Source organism: Stegodyphus dumicola, chromosome X2 (genome assembly GCF_044657685.1).
Source record: "Stegodyphus dumicola isolate Sdum_Otavi_A_Nest chromosome X2, ASM4465768v1".
In the NCBI taxonomy this organism is placed as follows: Eukaryota; Metazoa; Arthropoda; class Arachnida; order Araneae; family Eresidae; genus Stegodyphus; species Stegodyphus dumicola.
In genome coordinates, this window is record NC_140781.1 from 154,787,364 (window position 1) to 154,813,457 (window position 26,094).

The window sequence follows — 26,094 nt, forward strand, 5'->3', positions numbered from 1 at the left end:
AGTATAAGGGGTTATTATAGCAAATTTTAGCAAGAGAAAATTCAACATGTTGCCAGCAGTTTGGGATTTTTTGCACTGCTGTTATAATGGAATAGTGATTATAGTGAACATTGACTGTATTAAATATAGAAAAGTTGTTCTTTATCTGTAAAGTCTAAATGTAGGAAAACTGGCTTAACCTTATTTCATATATGTGACATCAGCTAATGCAGTTCGTAGGAATCCGAATTTATAATAAATATATCATTAATTTTTCAAAAAATTTTAAAAGTGTGCTGATTTTCAATGATAGTTGTTGCAGAGATTAATATATTTTATTATATAAATAATAAACTTGCACTATTTAATGGGAGAAACCCTTATGTTAAGAAATGAAGTAATTGGAGAAAAATTATTTTTACTTAGATCCTCTTATTTACACAAATGCTTAAAATTACTATTATGTGAACAAAAGTACTCACCTTTTTTGAAACCCTTACATTTATGACATTGATATGGGATATGATCTTCCCTAATTAGTACACAGATCACAATTTTATTTTCATGCTGTTGGTAACGCAGTTAACTAGGGTTTCCAAAAGTTCCACCTCTCTACCTGTTATGCTTGTCAGAATGACAGACACATTACACAATACATTATTGGAAATTTAACTCTTTATTATATATAGAAGCACAACTTTTATGTAAAAATAGTTACATAATTTAAGAAAATAACTCCAATGAAACACAGGTGTTCAATACCTTACAAATTAAATCAGCCCCACTGGCTAAACTTGAAATTACAACTCAGGTGTAAACATCCTACCACATGTTCTGCAGACAACTCTCGTCTGTCTCACTTGCTGGATTCTGACCGCGAGGTAGGCAGCTGATTGGCTGACCGCAGCCAGATACATGACATCCTCCTCGGTAAGATTGTGCTATGCCGAAGCGAAGCAGAATCTAAAAACTGAACCAGCAAAGGAGTTCACAAACTTAAATTGTATACTCCGTATACCAATGCTTAATAATTAATACACTTATTGGCATTCGAATCGTCTCACGTTGAAATAAACAATTTAGCACTTAAATGACATATATAAACACTTTTACAAATGTAATACTAATACTTGCCTAGTATCTCATTATATATTTTTTCTCAACCAAATAAATTCAAAATATACGACATGTATATGTGACGTAATAACATAATTTGAAATAAGTGCAATATAACAGTCATCTTACAACAGACGAACAGACAGATGCCTTTATACCATACCGGAGTTCTGTATTACAACATATGTACAATACTATTTCAACACACAATATTATAACAAAACAGCAAATGAAAATAACCAAAATGTTTTTTCAAACCAGATGGAAAGTAGCTTTTGTACAATTCCACCGAAAAGTAATTGATGCAAATTTTTGAATATGTCAGTTCATACTTAGTTCACACCTATTTCATTCACTAACTAGTCTTGAAAGACTATCTGCATTTTTTAATTGGCAGAATGAGGTGCCAACTTATGCAAATATAATAATGGATTATGATCTGTGATCAGCTCTATATTCGATCCAAACACCCAACACTCGAACTTTTTTAATGACCACACAATGGCTTAAGCCTCACGTTCAATATTTGAGCAGTTCTGCTGAGTTTTCGAAAGTTTTTGACTGGCAAAGCTGATAGGATGCTAATTGCCTTTAGTATCTCGTTGTGACAAGCAAGCACCAACACCATAGGAACTAGCATCACACTGTGTGGTGTAAGTTTTTTGGCTTACGAGCTTTTGGCTTCAAGAGGGAGGCTGGAGTGTAAAGTTTTAGTGCTTTACACAGTCAATGTTTTAGATCTTGAAATACTGATTCCTCAACATCACTCCATGGAATTATCTCAGAAATTTTATTTTTCGTAAGCTCCATCAATGAGCGAGCTATTTCTGCATATTTCTAAATGTAATCATGATAACAGTTGAATAAACCTAACACACTCTTTAGAGCAGTCTTCGTTTTAGGACTTTCTATAATTTCGATGGCTCATAATTTTTCAGGATCAGGTTCATGTCTTCCAACTCCTATTATATGTCTTAAATACTTTATCTCTGAACGTGCAAAAACACATTTCTTTACATTCACCATAAATCTGAGATCACTGAATGTAGATAGCACAGCATCTAAATGTTTGAGATGCAAATTCCAATCTGGTAAGAAGAAAGCAACATCATCAATATAGGCTTTGCAAAAATCACTGCATCATTCATCACTCACTGAAAAGTAGAAGCTGCATTTTTTACTCCGAAAGGCATTACCTTCCAATGGTATTTGGAACGATGTGTCTTGAACGATGTTAAATCACGACTTTCTTCTAAACATATTTCCCACTAACATTTCAAAACATCTAAACAAGTGATAATATCTGAATGTCTACCTAGCATATAGCTTGTTGCTAGAGTCTGGTATACTAAATCACCATTTTAAAATTCTTTCATACTTTTGCGATGGTTAAAATAATATGCGTAAGCTTCTTTTTTTTCCACAGTAGATAAAAAAGCAAGATCAGCTGCTTTCTCTAAATTTATCTTTAATTCCTGTAGGTAATCAACTGCTGAATTACTTAGATTAAGAGGTAATGGTATTTCACTGGACCATGATGATTTTAATACAACTAAGGGACCTCTAGTTTCACGACCGTACATAAGCTTAAATAGAGATACACCTGCAGTGGCAATTTGGAATGTCATGATACACAAAAAGTAGATAAGGTATATGCTTGTCCCAATTAACAGGATCTGTGTGAATTACATGATTTAACATTTGTTTAAATATCCGATTCCATTTTTGCACTGAGCCGTTCGATGCTGGGTAACCAGGTGTCAAAAAACGAGGATGAGTTCCTAACCTTTTTTCGAATTGTGATGTAAAATTAGTGCCCTGATCACTACAAATTATTTCTGGAATTCCGGTTCTCATAAAAATGTCTAAAAGAGCATCACAAGTAGCTTTAGCTGAAAGACTTTTTAAAGGTATGACTTTCAGCCATTTTGAATGATTATCTATCAAACATAGACAATATTTATGTTTCCTTCCTGAAGGCAGTGAAATTTCACCAATAATATCTTGATTTACTGTATGAAAGGGACATGGCGTGCGGACAATAGGAGTAATTGGAATTTTATCCGATTGTCTTTCCCGGACCTTTTAATTGACATTTTTCGCATGTTCTGCAATAATTTTCTACATATTTTGATATGTTTGGCCAATAAAATGAAAGTTTAATTCTTTCTTTAGTTTTCAGCATACCTAATGATTTCCGAATATGGAATCGTGAGCTAGTTGAAGGACTTTATTTCGATAATTCTTGGGCAAAACTGACTGTTGTGTGTTTTCCCCACTTATTTTTTCTTTATTAAATAACAGTTCATCCTGTAAAAAGAAATTATTCTTCCCTAATTCTGCTTCCTTAAAAGAATTTATTAATGTTGGATATTTTCTCTAACCAGCCGTAAATTTATTTGATTCCATATAATTCTTTAGTCTTTCATCATCTTGATTCGCAACTGAGCCATAAAATAGATTTACATTTGACATTCTCAATGGCTTCAACCTCAAGTTGTTTTTGTTTATGAGTTTCCGTTTTTGTCTTGGGGAATACTGTTGATTCATTCTTGCCTTCAAATATGCGATCCCATACATCTGGCATAATTAAACATTGAGTTTATCTGACAACGCAAAAAGAGATTCCTCATACGAATATAGGCAACTGTTTGGTTTTTTGTAATAAATGGGAATAGTTGCTAATGTTGCTTGTGTGACATTGCCAAATGCAGAACTTAAAACAATTTTACCCTTACTTTCTATTTTTAAATCAGAAATTAATAAAGTCTTCAAAATTGGTATTTCTGTACCTGAATCTTCTATTGCTTCTACTTGCTTCCCTGCAGTGTAAATAGTAATCTTTTCCAAGGTATATAAATTAAGTTTTCCTTTAGAACACTCGCAGTTTTGTAAATATTTAGAATTTGCATTTGTAACAACAGCATTGTCCTTCGGTGCACTTGAAGCGTTAACTTTCGGTTTGAGTGGAACATTATCGTTTTGTTTATTTGACCTATCAAATTTATTTCGTCTGTTTGAGCAATCCTTAGCCAAATGTAAACTGCTACTACACGCATAACATTCTCGTGGTTTAAACGAATGTTTTTTCTCATTTACCACTGAATCATTTCTCAGTGCTGGTGGAATATATTTAGTTTCGGTTGCATGAATCACGAAAATTGGTGCGTTTTTCACCTCTTATGTCATCAAAAGGTTTACCTTTTTCAATCAAATAAGTGTTGCATTCATTCGCTAGTTCTTCTGCACGAAGCCAACTTTCACCTTGTCAAACTGCAACATGGCATGCTAAATCATTGTTCAATGTTTGAAAAAGTTTGTTAGAAATGATTAAGTTAATTAAAGACTCAAAATCACTGACGTTTCTACTTTTACAATAAGGCCTCAACATGATCTTAAACAAGAAGCGAACTGCAAATGAGTTTTTCCCCCATCAACCTTTTAGCTTGGAGAAAATTCTCTAAATATATAATTGGCGATGGTTCATATTCCGTAAGGATTAAAGTTTTAATTTTCTCTTAATCTTTCAAATCATCATATGTAATATATACTAGAATATTTGTCCCCTATCAGTTTAAGTAAAATTTCAGACTTAAACTCATTATTACATTCTTATGCTTAAAAGCTCTTTCTTTTGAATCAAAAAAGTAAGTTCCATGCTTCACCCGTTTTAGGTACAGAAATAGATAATGCCTGTACAGCTTTCAAAAGCTTATCTAATGAAATTGTATTTTCTACATTGTTACTAGTTTCATACGATCCTTAAGAGTCCTTAAAAGTCCTTGGATTTTTTTGAATCAATTTTTGGTCCTTAAAAGTCCTTAATTTTGGCCAAACTCAGCAGAAGGTCCTTAATTTTAATCATCTGAAATTTCTGTCTGTTTTTACTACTGCCATTTTGAGTGTGAATTAGCATTTTGGAGAAACATTTTGGGTGATTCACTGACATATGTGGTTATCTTTTGAATGGGTTATAATTTGTTTCTATTTCAAATATAAATGATGAGATACTCAAGTTTCTAAGCAAGAATAAAACATAAGCATTTCAAAATTCATTTTTTCTAATAAAGAGCTTTTAAACAACTTTTTGTTTTTGGGGATGTGAATTCTTTTATTAAACTTTTCGAAATTTGGCGACTTATCAACATTTTGGCGATTTTAAGATAAGTTTCTATAGAAAATTTTTAATTCTGAGATCTGAGAATTTTTCGACAATTTTTTTTTAAAACATCATAACATTGATAAATTTCATTAAAATAATGGTAATATATTGAAATTATATTTAAAAAATAGCATTAAAATAATGGTAATATATTGAAATTATATTTTAAAAATAGCATTAAAATAATGGTAATATATTGAAATTATATTTTAAAAATAACATTAAAATAATGGTAGTATATTGAAATTATATTAAAAAGATAACATTAGAATAAAACATTTTTATTTTTCGCTGTCATACTATAAAGTTTCATTTTGGCAACTTATCATACAATATTTTGAATCTGAAAAATAAACAAGGTATAATGCTCTGAAGCAGAATTTACAAAACAGCTCTTAGCAAAAGCAAAATTAGCTATATAATTAATTAAAAATGTCTTCTTTTTAATTTTTTCATAGTAAGAGTTTTACGCAAGTAATTGTCTCAGAATATGCATCAGTTATCTATATAAAATTAATTTTACACTTTTCTCCCCCCCCCATCAAATGTTTCTGGCTTTTTGCTGTTACAGAATTGGTTGGGATAATTTTTTTTTTAGGATTTTAGACATTGCACCTTGGAAGGTTGATAAGGATTTGAAGGCAAGATTTATAGATCCACGATTCTAGAAGATTCGAGAAATATGTGACAAAATGAAAAATGTCTCCATGGTATCAACACGTAATGGATGTATTTTACAGAAAGTTTGCAATGAATTTTTTACTTTTTGGAGAATGTCTGGAAGAACAATGAAAACATAATATTTGAATGTTTTAACATGTTTATGTTCCTTTTATTTTTTCTACTTTTCATTAGATTCAAGCATGGAAAATATCAAAAATCCTTCTAATCTTATCACATGGGCAGGCATTATAGAAAGGGATATTTTATTAATAAAGAAATTGAAAATTTACAATTTAAAAGATTTATCTAATATGGCTTAATGCATCATTCACATAGCTGGCACTAGGCATTTTCCCACCTGATGCAGTCTCTGTGAATTCTAAATTCTGCTGCCTCGTCCAATGCCTGCTCTAAATTCTAAAAGTTTTGCCATTTCTAGACTTTGTTGTTCAGTGTGTTACTGAGTTCTAAAAATTTTGCCACATCAGCTCTGTAACCGGCCTTTACCATATATATTTCATATTTCTTCTAAATGTTTATATTACTGAAGAAATAAAATTAGTCTCTTTTTTTATACATTCTAAATGCATTTAGTGAAATTTAGAATAACAGAAATCCTTAATTAAATCCAAAATGAAAAGGAAATGTGTTGAAGAAAGAAACTGAATACACAAAGAAAATTATTCTTCAAGATATGTGCAGTTATTATTATTATGTAAATTACCTAGTTGTTTATGAATTCAGCCTTTACTATAATTTCCCATTTCTATTTCATCATATGATAGAGTTAATTAAACAAATTTAGTAAATTTGAATTTGACTGTTCTTGTTTAATTACGTCACCATGAGCTGTAATTGATTTTGTTAGCATCAGAACATGTCTTTATGGTCTAAGTTCTTATTAAATAAGCCTCTTATTTAAACCTTTGTCTGATACTGCAGTTACTTTCAGACATAGCAATAATATGCTTCGTGTCTGTTGGGGGTTTTAGACTATTAACTTTTACCAGATCAAGTAAACCCTCGTAGGTACATTATGGGGAGGTTGACAAGTTAGGAGATAAAGCACGCAGAAACTAGCGAGAGCAATGGTTTGCATATTAAGACAAATTTCTAATTGTTAGAAAAGATGCTTAAAGAGAAGGAAATCTGTATAAACTACCCAAAATGTTTGGGAAGGCTTCAAATTAAAATGATGGATAAATATTTTGTTGAGTGTTGTTGATACAAAACATAAATGTTTTGTAGCTTTTAATATGTAATTATCCTAATATCGTTTAAGACTCAATGCCATAAATTACATATATTTTAAACTGTAAAATTTTATTAGATTTTAATATTAATAGGGCATTTTTAACAAATATTGTTAAATAAAATTTAATAGTGGCCATGTAAATCCATAATGAATAAGGTTATCAAACTACCTAATTTAATTATTTATAACTAACTGCTTACCCTGAAAAATTATGTCTACATATTAAAGCGAGTTATTGCCTTCCATTAATACTCACTGTGGTCACAAGATAAAATACAAAAATGTAAAAATGCAAGTGAAACTTTGCATCTAGTGAGACTTAAAATAATACAAAATAACTTATCACCTCTGGTGCTTTAATGGCTTATTGGAACCTAAAAGTATATTAACTGGGTTACAACTCCTGGAACTCTACACGAACCTATGACACTAACTGCATCAAACAGAGCTTAACTTTCAACACTTGCCAACCGTGGCTACATCAGGCCTTTCAGGTTTGTTCTAATCAGCAGGTCTCTCTCTCTAAACAAGCAGCAGCGGCAACAACATTCAGTCTTTTGTTATGAATCATGCTGATTATGATCTTACTTCTCATTTTAACCTATGCTGTTTGACATAAAATCTGCCTGCTATTTGCTAAACTGACCAAGTATGTGACAAAATAAGACATAAAAAAATTCAACATAAAGCTAACTGTTAGTAAAACGTAAATGTGTCTTATCTTCTTTCAAATATGTCCAACTATTATAAGTGTAAAATATAATGCTACTTGATAATTTATTTTATGATTTATTTTATTCTCAAACTTATTAATAATTATGTTAATTCATATTTGGGAATAATGCATACTACTTAGGGATCTATTGTATTTGTAGGATGATATTACAAAAGTGAAATTTATGCATAGATAATATTTTTAATTGAATTTATTCAGTTCGCAATTGCTCATAGGTCCTTAATTTTTTTTCACTAAATAGTCCTTAAAAGTACTTAATTTCTGTGTGCCGAAATGTGTACGAACCCTGTACTTTCGATTTGCATCAAACATAGTTTCTCAATTTCCTCGGACTTTTTCCTTTCTTCAACAATACTGTTAAGAAATTCAGTGACAAAATCTTTATCTTTCAAATATTCTTTAGAACTTAAAAGCTTATCTTTTAACCCCGTAACTGCTGCGGGGAAACATACAATTTCATTTCCCAGTGCCACGGTTTTTCACACAGGTGCGTGTAGTTATGTGATGTATTTGGGGGAAAATGAGTGCAAGTTTAACTTTCTAAAAACTGTTTTCTTTCACAAAATAAAGAATAAAAGAAAAAAAAATTAATGCACAAAATTTAATGTTTTGAGTAAAAGTATAATAAAAAGATGTAAGTTTAATAAAAATCATGTTTTTATAATAAAAAAGATCTCTAAAATGGAGTTCCGGTCAATTTATTTTTAGACCAGTAAAGTGCAATATCAGGTTTTATTGTTATACCTTGTGAAATCAGTATGCCTAAAAAAATATATTTCTTCTAAACTTGTTGAATGCCACGATTTTGTTCTTGATTTTCATTTGCAAGGTGTTGGTTCTTATACTTAACTACAAAATGGTTAGTTTCAGTAACAATGTGAAGGACGAGCAGTTCATCAAAAAATAATTCAAAAAAGATAGAAAGATTAAATTTCAAACTAATATTCAAATATCACTATCAATAGACCTGCTCTCCTAAATTAACTGAGACCAAGTCTAATGTTAATTCTAAATTCAAGACCAGGTTTCTACTCTTGTAAGTTAACTGTATCAAAAGTGTCTCATGTCAGTATTAAGTGAGACAGGATCATATAAACATGGCTAACCAATGAAGTTTATTTAAGATACTGTATTTTGTATGAATTCCATCAAGGAAGACTTGCTACAGAAACATGTCAAAATTTAGTGATAGTTTTAGGTGGAGATGCAATTTTGTATAAAATATCCATGGGATGATGCGAAAAATTTAAAGCAGGTGGTCTCAACCATAGTGATGGGCGGTCATTTTTGATTGGTGATGATATTGTCAAGACCATGATAGAGAAAGATCCTTTTTTGGCAAAATTGAGGATTGCAGAAAAACTTAATTCAGCTCAACAAACCATTTCAGATAATATTTAGAAACTGGGATTAGTTATAAATATTCCAAATGGGCTCATCGTGAGTTAAGTGAGAATAATTTGTATGATTGAGTCATCATATACACATCTGTGCTTAGTTGGAGCAAAAATGAACCCTTTTTGGACTCGATGTTAACTGGAAGTGAGAATGGATTACCTACTAAAGCATATTATGAAAAGAATACTGTGATTCAGGACAACCTCCCCTTTCCCCCTATAAACCAAATTTGAGCATGAATAAACGAATGCTATATGTATGGTGTGATGTCCAAGGACCAATACATTATGAGCTTTTGAGACCTAAAGAAAAGCTCAATTCAGAGAGATACTATCAGCAAGTGGATGATTTAAACAAAGCAATCGAAAAAGGGGCCAGCACTTCAATAGGAAGCATGAAAGTGCCAGACCTTTGGTGACTCGTCAAAAAGTCACACAGCTAGGCTTAGAAGTTCTGCCACATCCACCATACTTCCCAGATTTGATAATCTGATTATCACTTGTTTCTCACCTTGCAAAATTTTTTGAAGGGGGAAAAATTCAAAACTGAAGCACATGTCAGCAAAGCACTACTTGAATTCTTCACCTCTAAGGACATTTTTCAAAAATGGCATATACAAATTGCCATCATGCTGGCAAGAGGTCATAAGTAATTACAGAAATTACATTGTAAAATGAATATTATTTAAAGTATGAAAAACGTATACTTTCCAAACTACTGCTTTTCCTCATGAATACTTTTTTCTGATGTATTGGCTGGGATGCAGATAATCAGAAACTATTAAATTGTATATGTATAATTTCATTTTTAAAATTTGGAAGGCAACTGATAAATTTTTTTTTTTTTTTGTGGTAGTTTAACCCCTTCGAGCCGGGTAGCGAAAACGCGCGCTTATCACGGAGGCCGGCAGTGTCTTCCGCGAGTGTCTCTCCAGGCCCGGGGGCTTTTTTGCTACTAAGCCTAAATCCATGAAATTTCCGAAGTATCAACGCATTGTTTAATAATGCTCTATAGAGTATTTAAATGGCTTATGCTTTATAGATATTTTTATATATATACTTTAATTACCTTATTTCTTGTTTAAATGCATATTTTACACATTTTATTTTAATTACTCACCATTGTATGACTTTTAACATTATACATCTGAAAACTAAATATATTACTTAAAATTCTCTTTTCGTATGAAAAATTTGAAAACAGGAATCTACACACAGTCCTACGTTACATTCCTTGAACTCGTAATAACTCATTTGTCGTTTTGGAGGATTTTTCCGGGAATGTGAACAAACGAAGCATCGTCGTCTCATTTTCTTATCAGTCTCTTCTGAACAAAGTTTTGGAAAATGTCTTTCAGTTAATCTTTCAGAATCAATATCTGAAATATTTTGCATCATTTCTGCTATTTCATGCTCTGTTAAACATTTTCGACATTGAAACGGTAAAAACAAAAAAAATTCACGTCTAACAAGATCTAATTATTTTCTAAAAACTGAACTGTAAACGGAAATACTCAATGCTTTAGCGCATATAAAACTTCTACTTACAATAAACAACTACCACATGCGAATAAAGTGCGATTTAAAAAGACGTCATAAATCACGCCATTCGGAAACATTTAGTTCCCCGTTTGTTTATATAATCAAAAACACGTGTATGTGAGTCATGCTTCTCTCATTTCGAGTAGAAAGTCTAATGTACATGTATCTGAAACCATATGGACATACAGTGCCATCTTGTGGCAGAAATTATAGTTTGAAAAACGTTCCAAGGTGCTGGCACAAATACGTGACAGTAGGTAGATAACGCAACAATGCTCTGGCACGCCTGCGTGTCGGCCGGTAGATAAGTGTGTTCGTTGCTGGCACGTATACGTGACAGTCGGTGCGAAGGGGTTAATTGCTAATTCCTGATTATCTGTGCTCCCATGAAGACTGTAAATGGCTGAAAATGTTTCTGTCTTTACAACGCAAAGATACTGCTCATAAATAGTTAAGTATTTTATGAGGAAAGGAACAAAAATCTGTATGGTAAGCTGTTGGATATTATTCAGTTAATAGTTTTCAAAATGATCCCTTGCTGAGCTTTCCAAATAAAAAAGATCACTTATAAAATTTATCTCTGTTTTTATATCCCAGTAGTACTGTATGTGTTACATCCCAGTAGCTCACCATGTGTGTTGATGCTACATACTACTTTCCTGTTCCACAAATTTATGCCATTATGATATGCACTTGCTATTATTGTATGTATACTCATTAAAGAATAGAAAATATAGTAGTCTTACTGAATGTTAAAACCACAGGGGCTGATAGTCAGAAAATACCATTTAATTGTGAAACACTAATGCCTTTTATTACCATTTTAACTAAATTCATTTTTTAGAAATATGCAGCAAGAATGTAATGCCATCAACATAACTTAATATTCGGTACTTGCGTGTTAATGGAGAAAAAGCCAAAAGAGTGAATAGTTACCAACTTTGGCACCGTAATACAAATTAATCACTATTGTAACCATTTGATGTAACTAAATTTTAAGAATGTCTATATATATATATATTTTTAATTTGAGACTATTGTTCGATCATGTGTCTGTGGGATCTACAAAACAATAAATGTTTTGCTATTTCTTTACAGTCAAAAGTCGTTAATCCGGGCTCGTCGGGACTTCGGCGATTCCGGATTATAGATCATCAGTTTAAATCTCGTAAGATGGCATGCAGAAATTATAAAATTAAAAATATGAAACCGTAATTTATGAAATAAAGAACAATTATGATCTAAAGGGTATCAAAATTTGCAAAAAGAAAAAGCTTAATATTTATTTGTTTACTTAAATAAACATTTCTTTCAGTGTAAGTTGTTTAAGTTTTGCTTCGTTTCATGTGATAATACTTTCTCTTTAATTCTATTAAACAGACATAATTTCTTGTTCAGTTACAAAGTTCCACTGTTCAAGTCCTATAATTGCTGTGTCAAGAACACCGACTAATTTGTCAATCGGAATTCTTTTGTTTTCAATAACCTCTGTCCTTTTCTTCGCTATCGGAAGCAAATTATAATGACGAAGAACTTGTTTTAATTCATATCAAAGACGGAGCATATCGAGATGAAATACTACATTTGGTAAGGAATTATAAGCCAAATAAAATAAAAACATCTGCGCTGAAGATAAGGATAGTGCTGACAGATCAACTTCCAATTCATTACGCGCCCGCCGTGGCATTCCCCCCGCCGAGCAGCGTGAAATTGATAAACAAATTTCGGATTTCAAAACATACTTTCGCTTTAGATCCTTTATATATCAGAAATTCTATTTGATATAATCGAAAGTTTAAGCTTACTTTTATAAAATTGCTCTTACAGTCTGCAAAAAATAATAAGCCGGATCCAATTCGAAAATTAAGGAACAACGCAATCATCAACATTAACTGAAATAGATAATTAGATAATTTTAGCTTATATGTCCATTATACATAAAACGCGCACGCGAAAACGTATTCTGCACTTGCGCGCACTTATATGCGCAGTCGTAAAAGGTCTTACGCGCACGCATAAACGCCTATGCGCATGTGTCAACGCGCCGCATGCGCAGAAAGTTTTTAGTTTTGAGGTCCGGATTATAGATAATTCCGAATTATGGGTGTCCAAATTAACGACTTTTGACTGTACTATGTTTTGCTATTGATCGAATATGGAGTTTCAAAATGGTCGAACAATAAATGTAAGGATACAGCAACACAACATTTGAACTCATACTTAGTAGATTTCATTTGGTGGCAGAAAGTTGTGCTTCACCCTTTGAAGCTATTTTAGAAGCGATTGCCAAAAATTTTCACCCAAACTAAAGAGAAACTAACTGTATCAAATTACCACCAAAGTTAGCCAGTCCTTCTCCATTAATAGGTAAGTACCTATTTTTCTTCTAAACTGCCATCTAATATCAATATTTAGTGTTATCAGCAGCATTGTACAAAATCAGTATATTGGCATTAAAATACCAGTAGCACTGAGTAAGATAAGTTTATTTGAATGAAAGTGTTTCTTCCAGTTAGAAAAGTCCTTCCATTTCAAATATTGACCACGTTATTATGCTGCCAAGAATTTCTTTAGTAACTATTTAAAGTCATACAAGTAAGTGGAAAAGTAAAATCTTATTTGAGCATATTGGGACATACTAGCAGATCTCCCCCCTGCACAAGTATGGCCTTTAATGTTCCAAGTTTTCTGAACATGTAATTAAAAAAATAACCAGCTGCCGTAATGTTGTAAGAAAGGGATTAAAAGTGTGAATTATGCAGTATTTGACAGTGCTGTTTTGCTACTTTTTAAAATTTTGGGTTGTTTCTTAGGACTCCTGATAAATTCATCAGTTAAAGTAAAATAATAAATGAATAGATACATATAGAATTTTAATTTGCATGTTTGTGTTTCAGTTTTTTTTTTTTTTTATTTATTTATTTTTTTTATTATTTTTTTATTTTGACTATAAATGTACCAAGTTGTATATTTCAGTGATCAGTTGCTCACATTTTATAAAAAGTCTGTTTAAAAAAATATACATTCTCCTTTTCAATACCTACTAATTAACTTGATAATATGGAATGCTACATAAAATTTTAGTCATAAAGATAAGGCCCATATGACAATCAAACACATTGGAGAAACAGTATGTCTATTATAGCTGTCAAAAAGTGATACAGTTTTAGTGAATTCAATGAAAGTATGAGGTTGACAGCTGTGATTTGTGTACTAGACATAAATTCAATAGTGATATCACTTTTCTCTTAGTCAATAGTGGAATCAAAATGTCAGATCTGTGCTTTCTTTACGCAAGAGACAGAGATGAAGTGGATTTAATGTTAGAAAAAGCAGATACTTGAGAAAGGACAGATGCAGCTGATCTTCCAACTTGACATTGTCCATTTTCTGTAAGCACTGCTTATTTGTGCGAGTTCTTTTGAGTGACAGAGTGAACAATCGCTCATATAAATGAAACTTAAGCAGTATGATAGTTTGAATAGCAATTGTGAAATATGTTAAATTGTTGGGCAAGTATTTGAAACTTATTATATCTTTTTTTTTTCCCTCATGCATGAAAATTTGGCAGTTGTGAGTTTGACTGATGATAATGCTTCTTTTTTCAAATCGGTTTTATTCTAGGATAAAAAATATTTCTTGCTGGAATTAAGGAACTAATCTAAATTATACCTGTTTATAAATGGTATCTAAGTGTAAAGATCTACTTCATTGGAAAAGCTCGTTGTTGAATTAAGTTTGATTGTATATCTTTTATCATTTTGTAAGACCCATTCAATATGACAGTAATGGACGTTATTCTGGAGTAAGTTTTATCATTAGCAAGCAATTATTTTTTCAGCTTTTGTTAAATGCATCTGCAGTTATTTAGCATTTCCTATTTATTTATTTAAATATTGTGTTTCCATTGTAAAAAAAATACTTTCAGATTGTATAAAATGCAGGTTTTTCTTTTTGTTGTTTGTTTGTTTTGTTTTGAGGATCACACCTTTTATTGCACACTTTAAGAAACTTACTTAACTATTTCTGTGAAACTATATCCAATAATTAAACTTCAGCTCTTGGTATGAGTTTAACTGCAAGATATGTAATATGTCTTGCCAGATTTTTTTTAGTTATTTTTGTAATAGGACCCCCCCCCCAAAAAAAGGAAGAAGAAGCCTCTGTTGTTTCAGTATTTTGATCTTTCTAAATTGGGAGCTCCCAGCAAGATCAGTATATGACCCACTAGGTTTCAGTGAAATTTTTGAGGGGATCAGTGATGATTAAGGGGTTGATTGTTGACCGATAGCTGAATATGCACCTTTGATAGGTGTAACCAAGATCCCGTTGATTACAAAAAAAATTTTAATTGATTATTAATTCTTGCTGATATGAAATTATATTGTGTAGTAAGAAAGAAATCATATAAAATAAATGTAATGGGGGATACCTAAAAATTATTTAATATTTTTTAAATCAGTAATATTTTTCTTTTAAATATAAAAATTTTTATGCAAAGTGCAATATAAAAAAGTAAAACACAGGAATGCAAGAAAACACAGCCAGAAAATACAAAGAGTTCAAAACTTCCTCCAAACATAAGTTATGTATGAACCAGCTGCAAAGCTTAAAAGAAAGTTTTAATGTTCTTTTCTAAAGCATGAAAGATTTGAATGTGCCAGCATGGCTTATAGAACCAGTGAACTATGATATATTTGATTTTAATATTATAGTGCAAGAATAGTTGATTGCATTGAACGATATTTAAGCTCAAGTGAAGCAAGGATATGCTAAGTTTCGAAATTTAAAAGTTATCTCAGAGAAAGATCCCCAAATAGCAGTTGTTACTGAACCAGCATTATTGACTACTTCCTCCTCTTACTTAACTAAAGCAAGCCTTAGTAATGTCACCAGTTTGCTACTGAAAACAAGAAACAGGTTGAATATTTTTGAATGAGGTGATTTAAGAATTAAAGAGTTTTTATGTCAAATATTAAAAAAAAATTGCATCAGTTCTTTAAGTCTAACCATTGCATTAAAATCAAATTGTTCTGCAATTAGAATCTGACTTTTTCCTTAAAAACTTGGTTATATTTGTAAAATTAAATATAATAATTTAAAAAAATTATAAAACATAAATCTGCTAAACCTTTTTTTCAAAGCTTTTTTTTTTATGTTTTTAATCTAATTGTTCTCTATAAGTTATTTATGTGCAATTATTATTTGTATTATGATTGTAATGTATGCTATATATTGTAGAGAAGAATGTAAGGGGTCGATGAAAATACATTCCTTTGAAAGGGATCAATATAAGAAAAATGTCAAGAACCTCTGTTCTAAATAATAATGAATTAATTTATTAGGCTGTTGAATGTGAGTTTCAGTGAAAACATTGACATGAAATTAGTTTTTCTGTTTCCAGGTTTATGCTGCTGGTGGTATCGGAAGCATTGTAAGGGTGCTCACAGATAAGAAAAGAGTTTGACATAGTATTATGAAGAATTTATCATTAATTTTATATTATAGACTTTTGTACATTTTCTAATATACTAAATTTGTTAAAGTTCTTTTATTTGTAAGCAGGTACATGATTAAGGGAAAAACGTTGTAAAAAAATAACTCAATATAATTGAAATTTTCGATGTCAGGATCATTGTATTGAAAATATTTTTCTTGGTTATAAACAGTGAGGTTACTATGTAAAATGAAATATTTCATTTCATATTTTTTCCCCTGTGTCTGTAGTTTGAATTCTTTTTTGCTTCATTTTCCGTATATTTCACTTTTTCTCAAAATTGTAAAATCATGGATTATTCTCTTTTAGTTACAACAGTATACTTGACTGGCAAATTGAATTTATTGTATATTTAAACTATACCCCTCCTGTACAGTAATTACCCACAACAAAATGTATGCTGTTAAGCTTTTTGTGTTATGTATAAGTGTTGAAGTGCAAAAAACAAAATAATTATGCATTAATATATAGTTCTTTCTTATTTTGTGTTATTTAATTATTCTGTCATATGTAGAAATATTGTGATTTTATGAAGAAACTTATATTTGTGCATGAATCAAAATGTATTACTATTTGAAACTCTTAACACTTTTAATGTATAAGGAAAAGAAAACTGAGTTTCTTACATGTTTAGCTTTGTAGTTACAGAAACAAATATCATATTGTATGTAAAAACCATTCTTGTCTGAGTGTACATAAATATTACATTGCTTGTAATTTTAGTAATGTGCAGGAGATCTATCCTGCTTTTGATTCTAAACTTTTGGCTAGTTGGATTTTTTTTTTTTTTTGTTTCATTTAAAGGATAATTAATGCATTTGCTTTAGAACATGATAATACTTTGTAGAGCTTAATTTTAATTTCATTGAAACAATCATATGTGTAGTAATTTTTCTGTGTACTGTTTGGTTATGTACTTAAGAAAAGGAAAGTGCAAATTTTCATTAGAAACCTGCACTTTCTAATTTTCCATTTATTAATTCGTTCTTGTGAGGAAGTGACACAGTTCGATAAATTATAAAAGATTGGTAATATCAGTAGTACCAGTCCTCACCAACGTTTTCAAGTGAAAAGTTTCATTGTTAATGTACTCTTTCCTTCAAAATTTTTATAGATACAAGAGCATAATACAGAAGATAGTTTTTTAAAACGTTGTAATGATTATATCATCTATAAAATGCTTTCAAAAGCTAGATAATCCTCTAACTTGAAGGAAGTACTCAAAATTTGTGAAACAAGACCTTGAAAAAGTGATGTTTAGAGAGAAAAAGCAGTGTATCATAATAATCGCAAAATAAAAACAGTTGGATATGGCTCACAAAACGATAATAGGTATGCAAGATCACGTGTGAGAAGATACTCATAGCATTCTAAACAAAGCTTCCAGTAAAATCGGAGGGCCTAACAAAATGATCTTTTTTGTTATCAAAATCAACAAAAATGTATAACAAACAAAAAATATCATGTCGAAAGAAAACATATATCAGGTTGGATGTATAGTAAAGTATAATTATACTTATATTTTTATTTTCCCAATGAAAAGAGAAAATATCTCAAAAGGAAATATGAAATTGTCATCGCAGGTGAACAAATTATTGGCTTCAAAATGTAAATAAAGAAAAGTGAGCAGACCTGTTCTGTAAACCTTAGGTTGCATAGGGTTTACCTTGTTTTCCCTGTATGTAACATAAAAAGTGAGCCAGTTCCTCTAAATAATTTTTACACAAAAGTATCCTTTTTCTTAAGTAAATTGGTTTAACATGCTTTGCCTTAACTCATCGAAGAAGCAAAGTTCCTCCCCCCCACCCGGCATTCATAGTAATTTGCAAAACCCTATTGGTAAACATTTAAAATAGAGTTTCAGGTAATTTTTTAATCAAATTTTGTAGTTAATCTTACAAGGAACTGGAGTGCCATCTCTCATAAGCATCATTCTGAGACCTGTATTTAGATTATAAAATAGACAGTTTTTAACTGTTGATCATGAGACAGAGCAAATGGTAATTTCTTCTTTCTTTCAATGATGGGAGTTTTGTTAAAAGGAAATCTCTAAAAATTTACAACATTCATAAAACTTAAGTCTGGTTTTAACTTCTATTTGTCTTTTGTGAATATTTCTAAAATGTTTTTAGAAATACTTTTGCTTAGACATGTCCTTAGTCAGCTGTAAACTTCTAGTTGCCTTTTTGGAGGGGGGGAAGTATTTCTAAAAGGCTTTTAGAAATGGTTTTGCTTAGGCATGTCCTTTATAGTTAGTACCAAGTTTCTTGCATAGTTTAGAGATGTGATTTTCATTTGTTTTCTTTTTCTTTCTTTTTGTTTATTTGTTAAATAGAACTGTTTTTCATTTGTTCTTAAATTTATTGTTCATTGCTGATATACGTGCATTCTGCATTGATGTTTATAAACCTTCCTTACCTTAAAATTTATTGCTCATTGCTGATATACGTGCATTCTGCATTGATGTTTATAAACCTTCCTTTCATCATGTCCGAAAACTGACTACAGAAGTATATATATGTAAGATAAGAAAAGTAAAAGTTAAATTTATTTCCCCCCTTCAACTCTAAAAATAGTAATCCCTTTTTCTGAACAGCATCATTTCTAGATTAATGTATATCATATGACTTACACTGATCATGTAAATGGAACTAAAGCAACCAATAATAATTTTACAGCACTATTAATTATGCAATCAAAGTGCATTGAGAACCAAACTGAATTAAGATTTCATCCTGAACACAACGCACTTGCTTTCAGCACTTTGTCCTAGCTGGACTGCCACCTCCTGCTGCTTTCGTATTGTAAATCTATCAAAAATGTAAACATTTTGAAATAGACACAAGTGATGTGCCAAGTTCTTTGTGGCTGCTATATGAAATAAAAATGAAGATTTAATCTGCATCGGCTGCCAGCTTGCTGTTCATTACGGATTCAACATTTTACATTATATCCTGTCTATGTTTTTATGCCATCAATATTGCAGTCTTTTTATCGCACACACACACACATATATATGAAAGGTTGTAAATAATGTTAATAAATAGTACAGGTAAGTTATTCAACTTAAAAGCAAAATTCAGTTACATCTCTTCAATGTAATCGTAGTACTGTAGCTTTTGCAAAGGCTATGGGAGCTACCAAATGCTATGAAGAAGCTGGTTTCTGTGGATCTCAGTGATGGTATGGTGCCTATTTGGGATATGGATAAAATTAGGATGGGTCATACAGTTTGATGAGAATCCCTCTTCTGCAAGTTATTCTGCAGCAGCTGGACAATGGAAAGGAGGTGGCCCATAACTGCCACAGGCCACTTGGATTTTTCATCCATAGTCACTGGTAAAGATTTTCTAATATACTTAATGGGATGCAGATAATGCTTTTTATTTCAGTCACGCACAGCATCATCATCTTTCATTGCAGTGATTGCTTTTCACAACCCATGTAGTAAAACTAGCTTCATCTAACACTCCCTGTTACCTGCTAGTGTGAGTGTGCATGATCTTCCTTGACAGCATTGCTACCTTTATTTACAACCCATCTATCTTAGCATGTGTGATTGTTCAAGTGAAATGGTTCTGTTTATGTGATTATGGCAAAGCCTCGGCTATCTGCCTATGGGGAGAGATGTGTTTGTGGAGGACTTTCTAAGGCCGTATACACGTTGCACTTGGGGAAAACCACAAAAACAATCATGCAGCCTGCCTGTTCACAACCTCAGACCGAACTTCCAATGTTCAGCGGCTTGACCGCTCAGCTACTGGTGGGTCTGACATTAAATGACTTTTGTTGTGAATTTCTGGGGGTTAATAAGTCTGCCTTAAGTGATCCATTCAGTCCTACGTCCTTCTTCTACAAACTGAAAAGCTGTTTTGAAATTGTGTTACATTTTAAATTTAGAATTGTGTATATATATTTACTAAAGTAATATTGATTATATTATCTCCTAATATAAAATTAGTAAAGTGTATCTGAATGAAATAACCCAGAAGTATGAAATTTAATCCCGAAAATAATATTAAAGGAACTTGAATTTAAATCGAGAAAAATAGAAATGCAAACTTTTAATATGAAAATTAATAAACCAAGTAGTTATTGTCATTGATCGGAAATTAGTTGATATTTCAAGGGGAACAAACCAACTCCCGTTCAATTAACAATAATTAATAAATGCAAAGGTGTTTTGTCTTTTACTCAAGTAAGAATTTTGGGGCCAAATGGCAATTTTAGTTAAGGCCAAGCTTGTAAGTCAAATTTTAATTCAATTAGTGAGATGAATTAAAGTACTATAAAGAATCCATTTTGAATGTAGCTGTTCCGTTAAGTTAATGGATTTTATGGAAATCTTGATATATTATAGCAAATTGAGTAGGAGAAAAAATTTCTCTACTGGTGGTGTGGTGGTGGGGTATTTAATTATGGCAAAGCACACTAGGGCTATCTGCCTAAGGGGAGGGATGCCTTCGTGGAGGACTTTCTAAGGGAAACTGGCTCGTATACATGTTACACATGGGGAAAACCTCGAAAACGCCCATGCAGCCAGCCCGTTCGCGGGATTCGAACCTCGGACCGAACTACCAGTGTTCAGCGACTTTACCGCTCGGCCGCTGGTGGGCCTTTCTCTACTGGATATAGTAGTAATAAAATTTTTTTAAGTGTCCCCTGACACCCTCGCTTTCATGCATGTTAATTCAAATCTATTTTTATAAACATAATAAACAGTCTTTGCTATATTTATTTCGAATTATAATTTATGTATTTTCAATTAATCTTTGAATATCTTTATCTATTTTGAATTTAATCTTTGCTATATTTATGAAATAGAAAAATCGAGATTTCTATAAAATCCATTAACGGAACTGCTACATTCAAAATAAATTCTTTGTAGTACTTCTTTAATCTCACTAATTGAATTAAAACTCAACTTACAAATTTGCCCTTAATTGCCAGTACTAAAATTGTGAGTTTGGCATCAAAATTCTTACTTGAGTAAAAGACGAAACACATTCGCATTAATTAATTATTGTTAATTGAACGGGAGTTGGTTTGTTCCCCTTGAAAAGTCAACCAATTTCTGATCAATGGCGATAATTACTTGGTTTATTAATTTTCATATTAAAAGTTTGCATTTCTATTTTTCACGATTTAAATTCAAGTTCCTTTAATAATATTATTTTCGGAATTAAATTTCATACTTCTTGGTTACTTCATTCAGATACATTTTACTAACTTTATATTAAGAGATAATATAATCAATATTACTTTAGTAAATAAATTATTATTATATTTGCAGCTATTGCGCAAGTATTACGAAATTTATTACAATTAATTAATGCTTGTAAAGTCATTTAATTTCAAATTTGTAACATTTTAATAGTTTAAACTTTGACATAAATATAAGTATTCCACTGAAAATAATATTTGTAGCACTGTAAGTAATGTATATTATTTACTGTATTCTTAGCTCCTTTTGGTAAGAGGTTGGATAATCTGGTATCTATCACCAATCCTCACTGTAGAGACTGCTTGAAGTCATTCTGCTGATGAGCATTAGCAATTTGCAGTAATTGTAAAATACAGTATTAATATATTTTTTTAAGTAAAAATGATAGGCATGGGGTTGTAATTTCAAAGCAGTTGGTTCTGTGATACTTAAGTATGCAATAATAATTTAGATGGTAGTAGTAACGTCAAAATTGTATGCAGATGTAAGATTACTAATGCTTGAATAATAAAAACTGATGGTAAACAAAATATAATTTTTCAGAAATCCTCCAGGCCAGGAAAAAAATTTAAAGAAAATAATAGATTGATTGACTCTTGGGTAAAGTAACAAAATTTCTAAAATTATTTACTCTTCCAAATGGGGGGAAGTAATAAATTATTCCCTGAAAAATGGACAACAATAGTTTATAAGAGATAAAGGCATAAATTTATAAGGCATAATTTAATTAACTCTGTTAAAAAATTGTAATATTTCGTAGACTTCATTACGTAACATTATTTATGCAAACTATTATTAGAGCAAAGTTAATTGAGGTCTTTTCAAATTCAGTTTGATGAAAAAGAAATTGTGAAAATGATTTAACTCTTTGAAAGACGAAACGCCGAACATAACCTTTCATTCAACCACCCAACTCGATGTTGTTTTCTTCCCTCCACCTGAGGTATGCAGTTTTCCTAAATATATCAGTTTATTGCAGACAACTTGTTCTAAAAGGATTTACTTGTGGTTTCTTATCTTAAGGTTGTTCATGACATTTGAAATCTTCACACCCATTGTGTGGTTAAAGAAGGGAAGGGGAGGAAATTTGTGTCATATAACACCACATTTTTTATATCCAGCATTAACTCCAACATATATATATAACATATCTATATAAAAACCTAGAGATATCTATTTAAAGAATTCTAACACAAAAGAAAACAGAAACAAAGTGAACGGAAATATAAATTTATTTAATTAATTAAGCTTAATTTTTTATTTTTTCATGCACCATTTCTTTTCCCAAGAGAAAGCAGCAAACCATTGTAAATTAATAAAAGTATAAGAAATTTTGTCAAGTGTATCATCGACATAAATAGCATCTCATCTTAATGAGGGTCGAAGAGAAAAAGCAAACATGAGATAAAAGCTGCATCATTTTCGGCCTCATATTTTGAGCATGCTAAATATCTACATCTGTATTTGGCTGTTGATTCAAATTTCTTATGCTTATATTTATTTGGATTTTAGTAGCACACCTGTAAAGTAAAAAAAAAAAAAATGATGATAAATCGAGCTAAATTGATATTTGCTACAATTTAACTTGCCTTTTGTGTTTTGTTCCATGCGTATTGATATATAAGTGTTAAACTGTAGATGTGTAAATGTGTCCATGAAATTTAAAAAAAAAAAAAAAAAAACTTAGAAAAATGAGAAATACAATTTTGTGAAATACTTTTTTGCTTGTTATAAATTATGTTAACTTTATTGCAATAATCACGCGTTGCTTTTCCTTTTAAAGAATAATGAGAAGCCATATGATTTCGTAATATATTTTCATGATTATTAATGGCATTTTAAATTGAAAAATCCTTGTGTATGTTCATTTTTAAATGTGTCATATTGATTAGAGAATTTGCGATGCTAATTATATTAAAAAATTATATTATTTTATGTTTAAGAAATATAGTATCCATTTTAATATTTCAAATAAAAACATTTTTTTTTTGTTCAGCTAGTAAGTTTTATGATTTGATTATTAAATTTAACTGGGAAGTTCTGTATTATATATACTTGGGTCTTTGAATAATTATTGGGTAAGTACTGATAGAACATATTTCAATTTGTATTTTCATATTTTACAATACATTTGGAATACATACATATATATTACAGGTAGTTTCCCCTCAAATGGATGCAGCATTCACATTCCAAGAAGTTTTCGGATGACTGCTGCAAACTATTCTTTAGGAGTATTGCAGATCCACTCATACAGTTTCTTAGCAATTACTCACTACTAGCAAGTTGTCTACTATGCACATTTGCCTCTATCTTGTTGAAAAGTGCATAGACAGTGCAGTGAACTTCTTGGATACTCACTGAATACAAATTTGATGCATTTTCTAATCTTCAAGCACTACTCTGCAGAGTTCTGCCACTATTCATTTCATTTACACTAAAATAATATAAAGCTACAGATACATTAATGTTGCATGCAAGCACGTACGAAAGCTTAATAAGAATAAAGAACAAGAGGATCATGGGATATAATAATTGGATGTGGTTGGCGTGCGCGTGCCTTCGCATTTCTAGGGTTACCAGATGTGAGGTGGAAAAAATCATTTTCTTCTCAAATGCCTGATTAATTTACAACAATCACCCTTTAATCATGCATTTGGGAAATGTTGGAAAACAGATTTAGCTCACTTGTTAATTTCAGAAATTTTGGTTTGGGCAATGGCTTAGTGAAAATACCTGCAATCATGGAATTTGTATTCTTGTCTATTATCTCTATTATTTTATTCTCTTCCATTTCTATTAAAAAGAAATCTATAGCATTAATATGCTTTAGCCTGGTATTTATTTTCCCCTGTTTTATAAGAGCTATTGTGGATTTATTGTCCTCAAATATCCTAATGGGTAGTTTTTGAGGTAGTTCAAAATCTTTAAGGAGGTATAATATCCATTTAAGCTCTTGAGCGGCAGTAGTTACAGAAATAAGCTCGGATTCGGTAGATGATAAGGAAACACAATTTTGTTTGATTGTGGACCAAAATACTGAGTTGTTTCCCAGGAAAAATAAATTTCCACCAGTTGGCCGTCTCATGGTTAAATCAGATGCATAGTCAGCATCCATATAACAGGAAAGTGTTAGTGGGCTATCAGAGTCGATTTTAAGGCAAATATCCTTTGTAGAGTTCAGATTTTGAATCATTCTTATAACTGCTTTCCAGTCCTTCTCATTTGGAGATTCATTTTACCTGCCTAATAGAATCACTGCTAGGGTAATGTCTGGTTACAGTGGCTATGTATAGTAAGGCTCCGATGGCTTGCTTATACTTGGTATTGTCCATTGGTGGAGAGGCATCCTTTTCCTTTGGATAAAAAGTATCCATTGGTGTCTAAGATGGTTTGTGGATATCTGGACCAAAAAAATCTTCAATTTTTCTGTTTTTGATTTTAGGCTCAATAGGAACTTATTTTCATCTCTTTTGATGTCGATTCCTAAGTAGTTTCTGATTTCTCCTAAGTCTTTTGCTTCGAAGAATTTGTTGAGAGATTTAATTTGCCTTTTGATTTTTTCTTCGCTCTTGCATGCTATAAGGAAATCATCAACATAAAGAATGATCAGTATCATGTCATTTCCATCTTTCTATAGAAACAAGCATGGGTCTACCGTACTCTGCGAAAAGTTACTGTTCTTTAAATACTTCTTCGACTCTTTTATTCCATGCTCTAGCAGTTTGCTTTTATCAATAAAGAGCTTTTTTCAGTTTGCAAAACTTTTCTTGTCCTGTTTAAACTGTGCCTTCTGGCTGTTCCATGTATATTTCTTCTAAATTTCCATGTAGAAATGCTGTAGTGATGTTTACATACCTCACATGCATTTTACCGTATGCTGCAACAGCAAGAAAAGTTCTGATAGTTGTATGTCGAACTACTGGTGCAAAGGTATGATTGTAGTCAGTTCCAAATTTTTCACTATAAGCTTTTGCAACTAGTCGCGCATTGTAAGGAATGACTTCCATCTTTGTTTTCTTTCAGATTAAAAATCCATCGATAACCAATAGGTTTCTTTCTTACAGGAATCTCAATAGTTCCCAAGTTTTATTTCGGGATAAGGAATTGATTTCTTCGTCGATTGCGAGTAACCACTTTTCCTTTTCTTCGGAATTCAATTTATATAAGTCTTTAAAATTCTCTGGAATAGTTTTGATTGTGTGTGTTAAAAATCCTAGACGTTCTGGTGGTATCCCCTTCATTCTCTTTTCTGATCATCTTGGCTCTTTAGATACAATTTTTTTTTTCTTTTTTTCCAGTTTCTTCGTCATTTTCAACGTGTTTAATGTTTGGATGGAGAGAAATTTCAATATTTTCATTCGCTGGTAATTCTTCAACAAATTTTACGCTTCTACTAATAACTATACGGTTATCAACTGTAGATTCTGTACCCTTTTGATCGTTGATCATAACTGACAAAAATTCCTTCAATCGCATTCTGGTCTAATTTTTTATGGTTTTCCTTATGTACATATGCATAC

At 31.3% G+C, this 26,094-nt stretch overlaps 1 protein-coding gene across 1 annotated transcript in view; it reads left to right on the plus strand.

Moving 5' to 3' along the window:
* Positions 1–23,570, plus strand: part of Arpc5 (Actin-related protein 2/3 complex, subunit 5) — a 48,996-nt gene extending 25,426 nt beyond the window's left edge. Inside the window, exon 4 of the mRNA XM_035350572.2 lies at positions 16,255–23,570. Coding sequence (XP_035206463.1) covers positions 16,255–16,317 — 63 coding nt within the window. The 3' untranslated portion in view covers positions 16,318–23,570. The remainder of the gene's footprint in view (positions 1–16,254) is intronic.
* Positions 23,571–26,094: the final 2,524 nt, after the last annotated feature.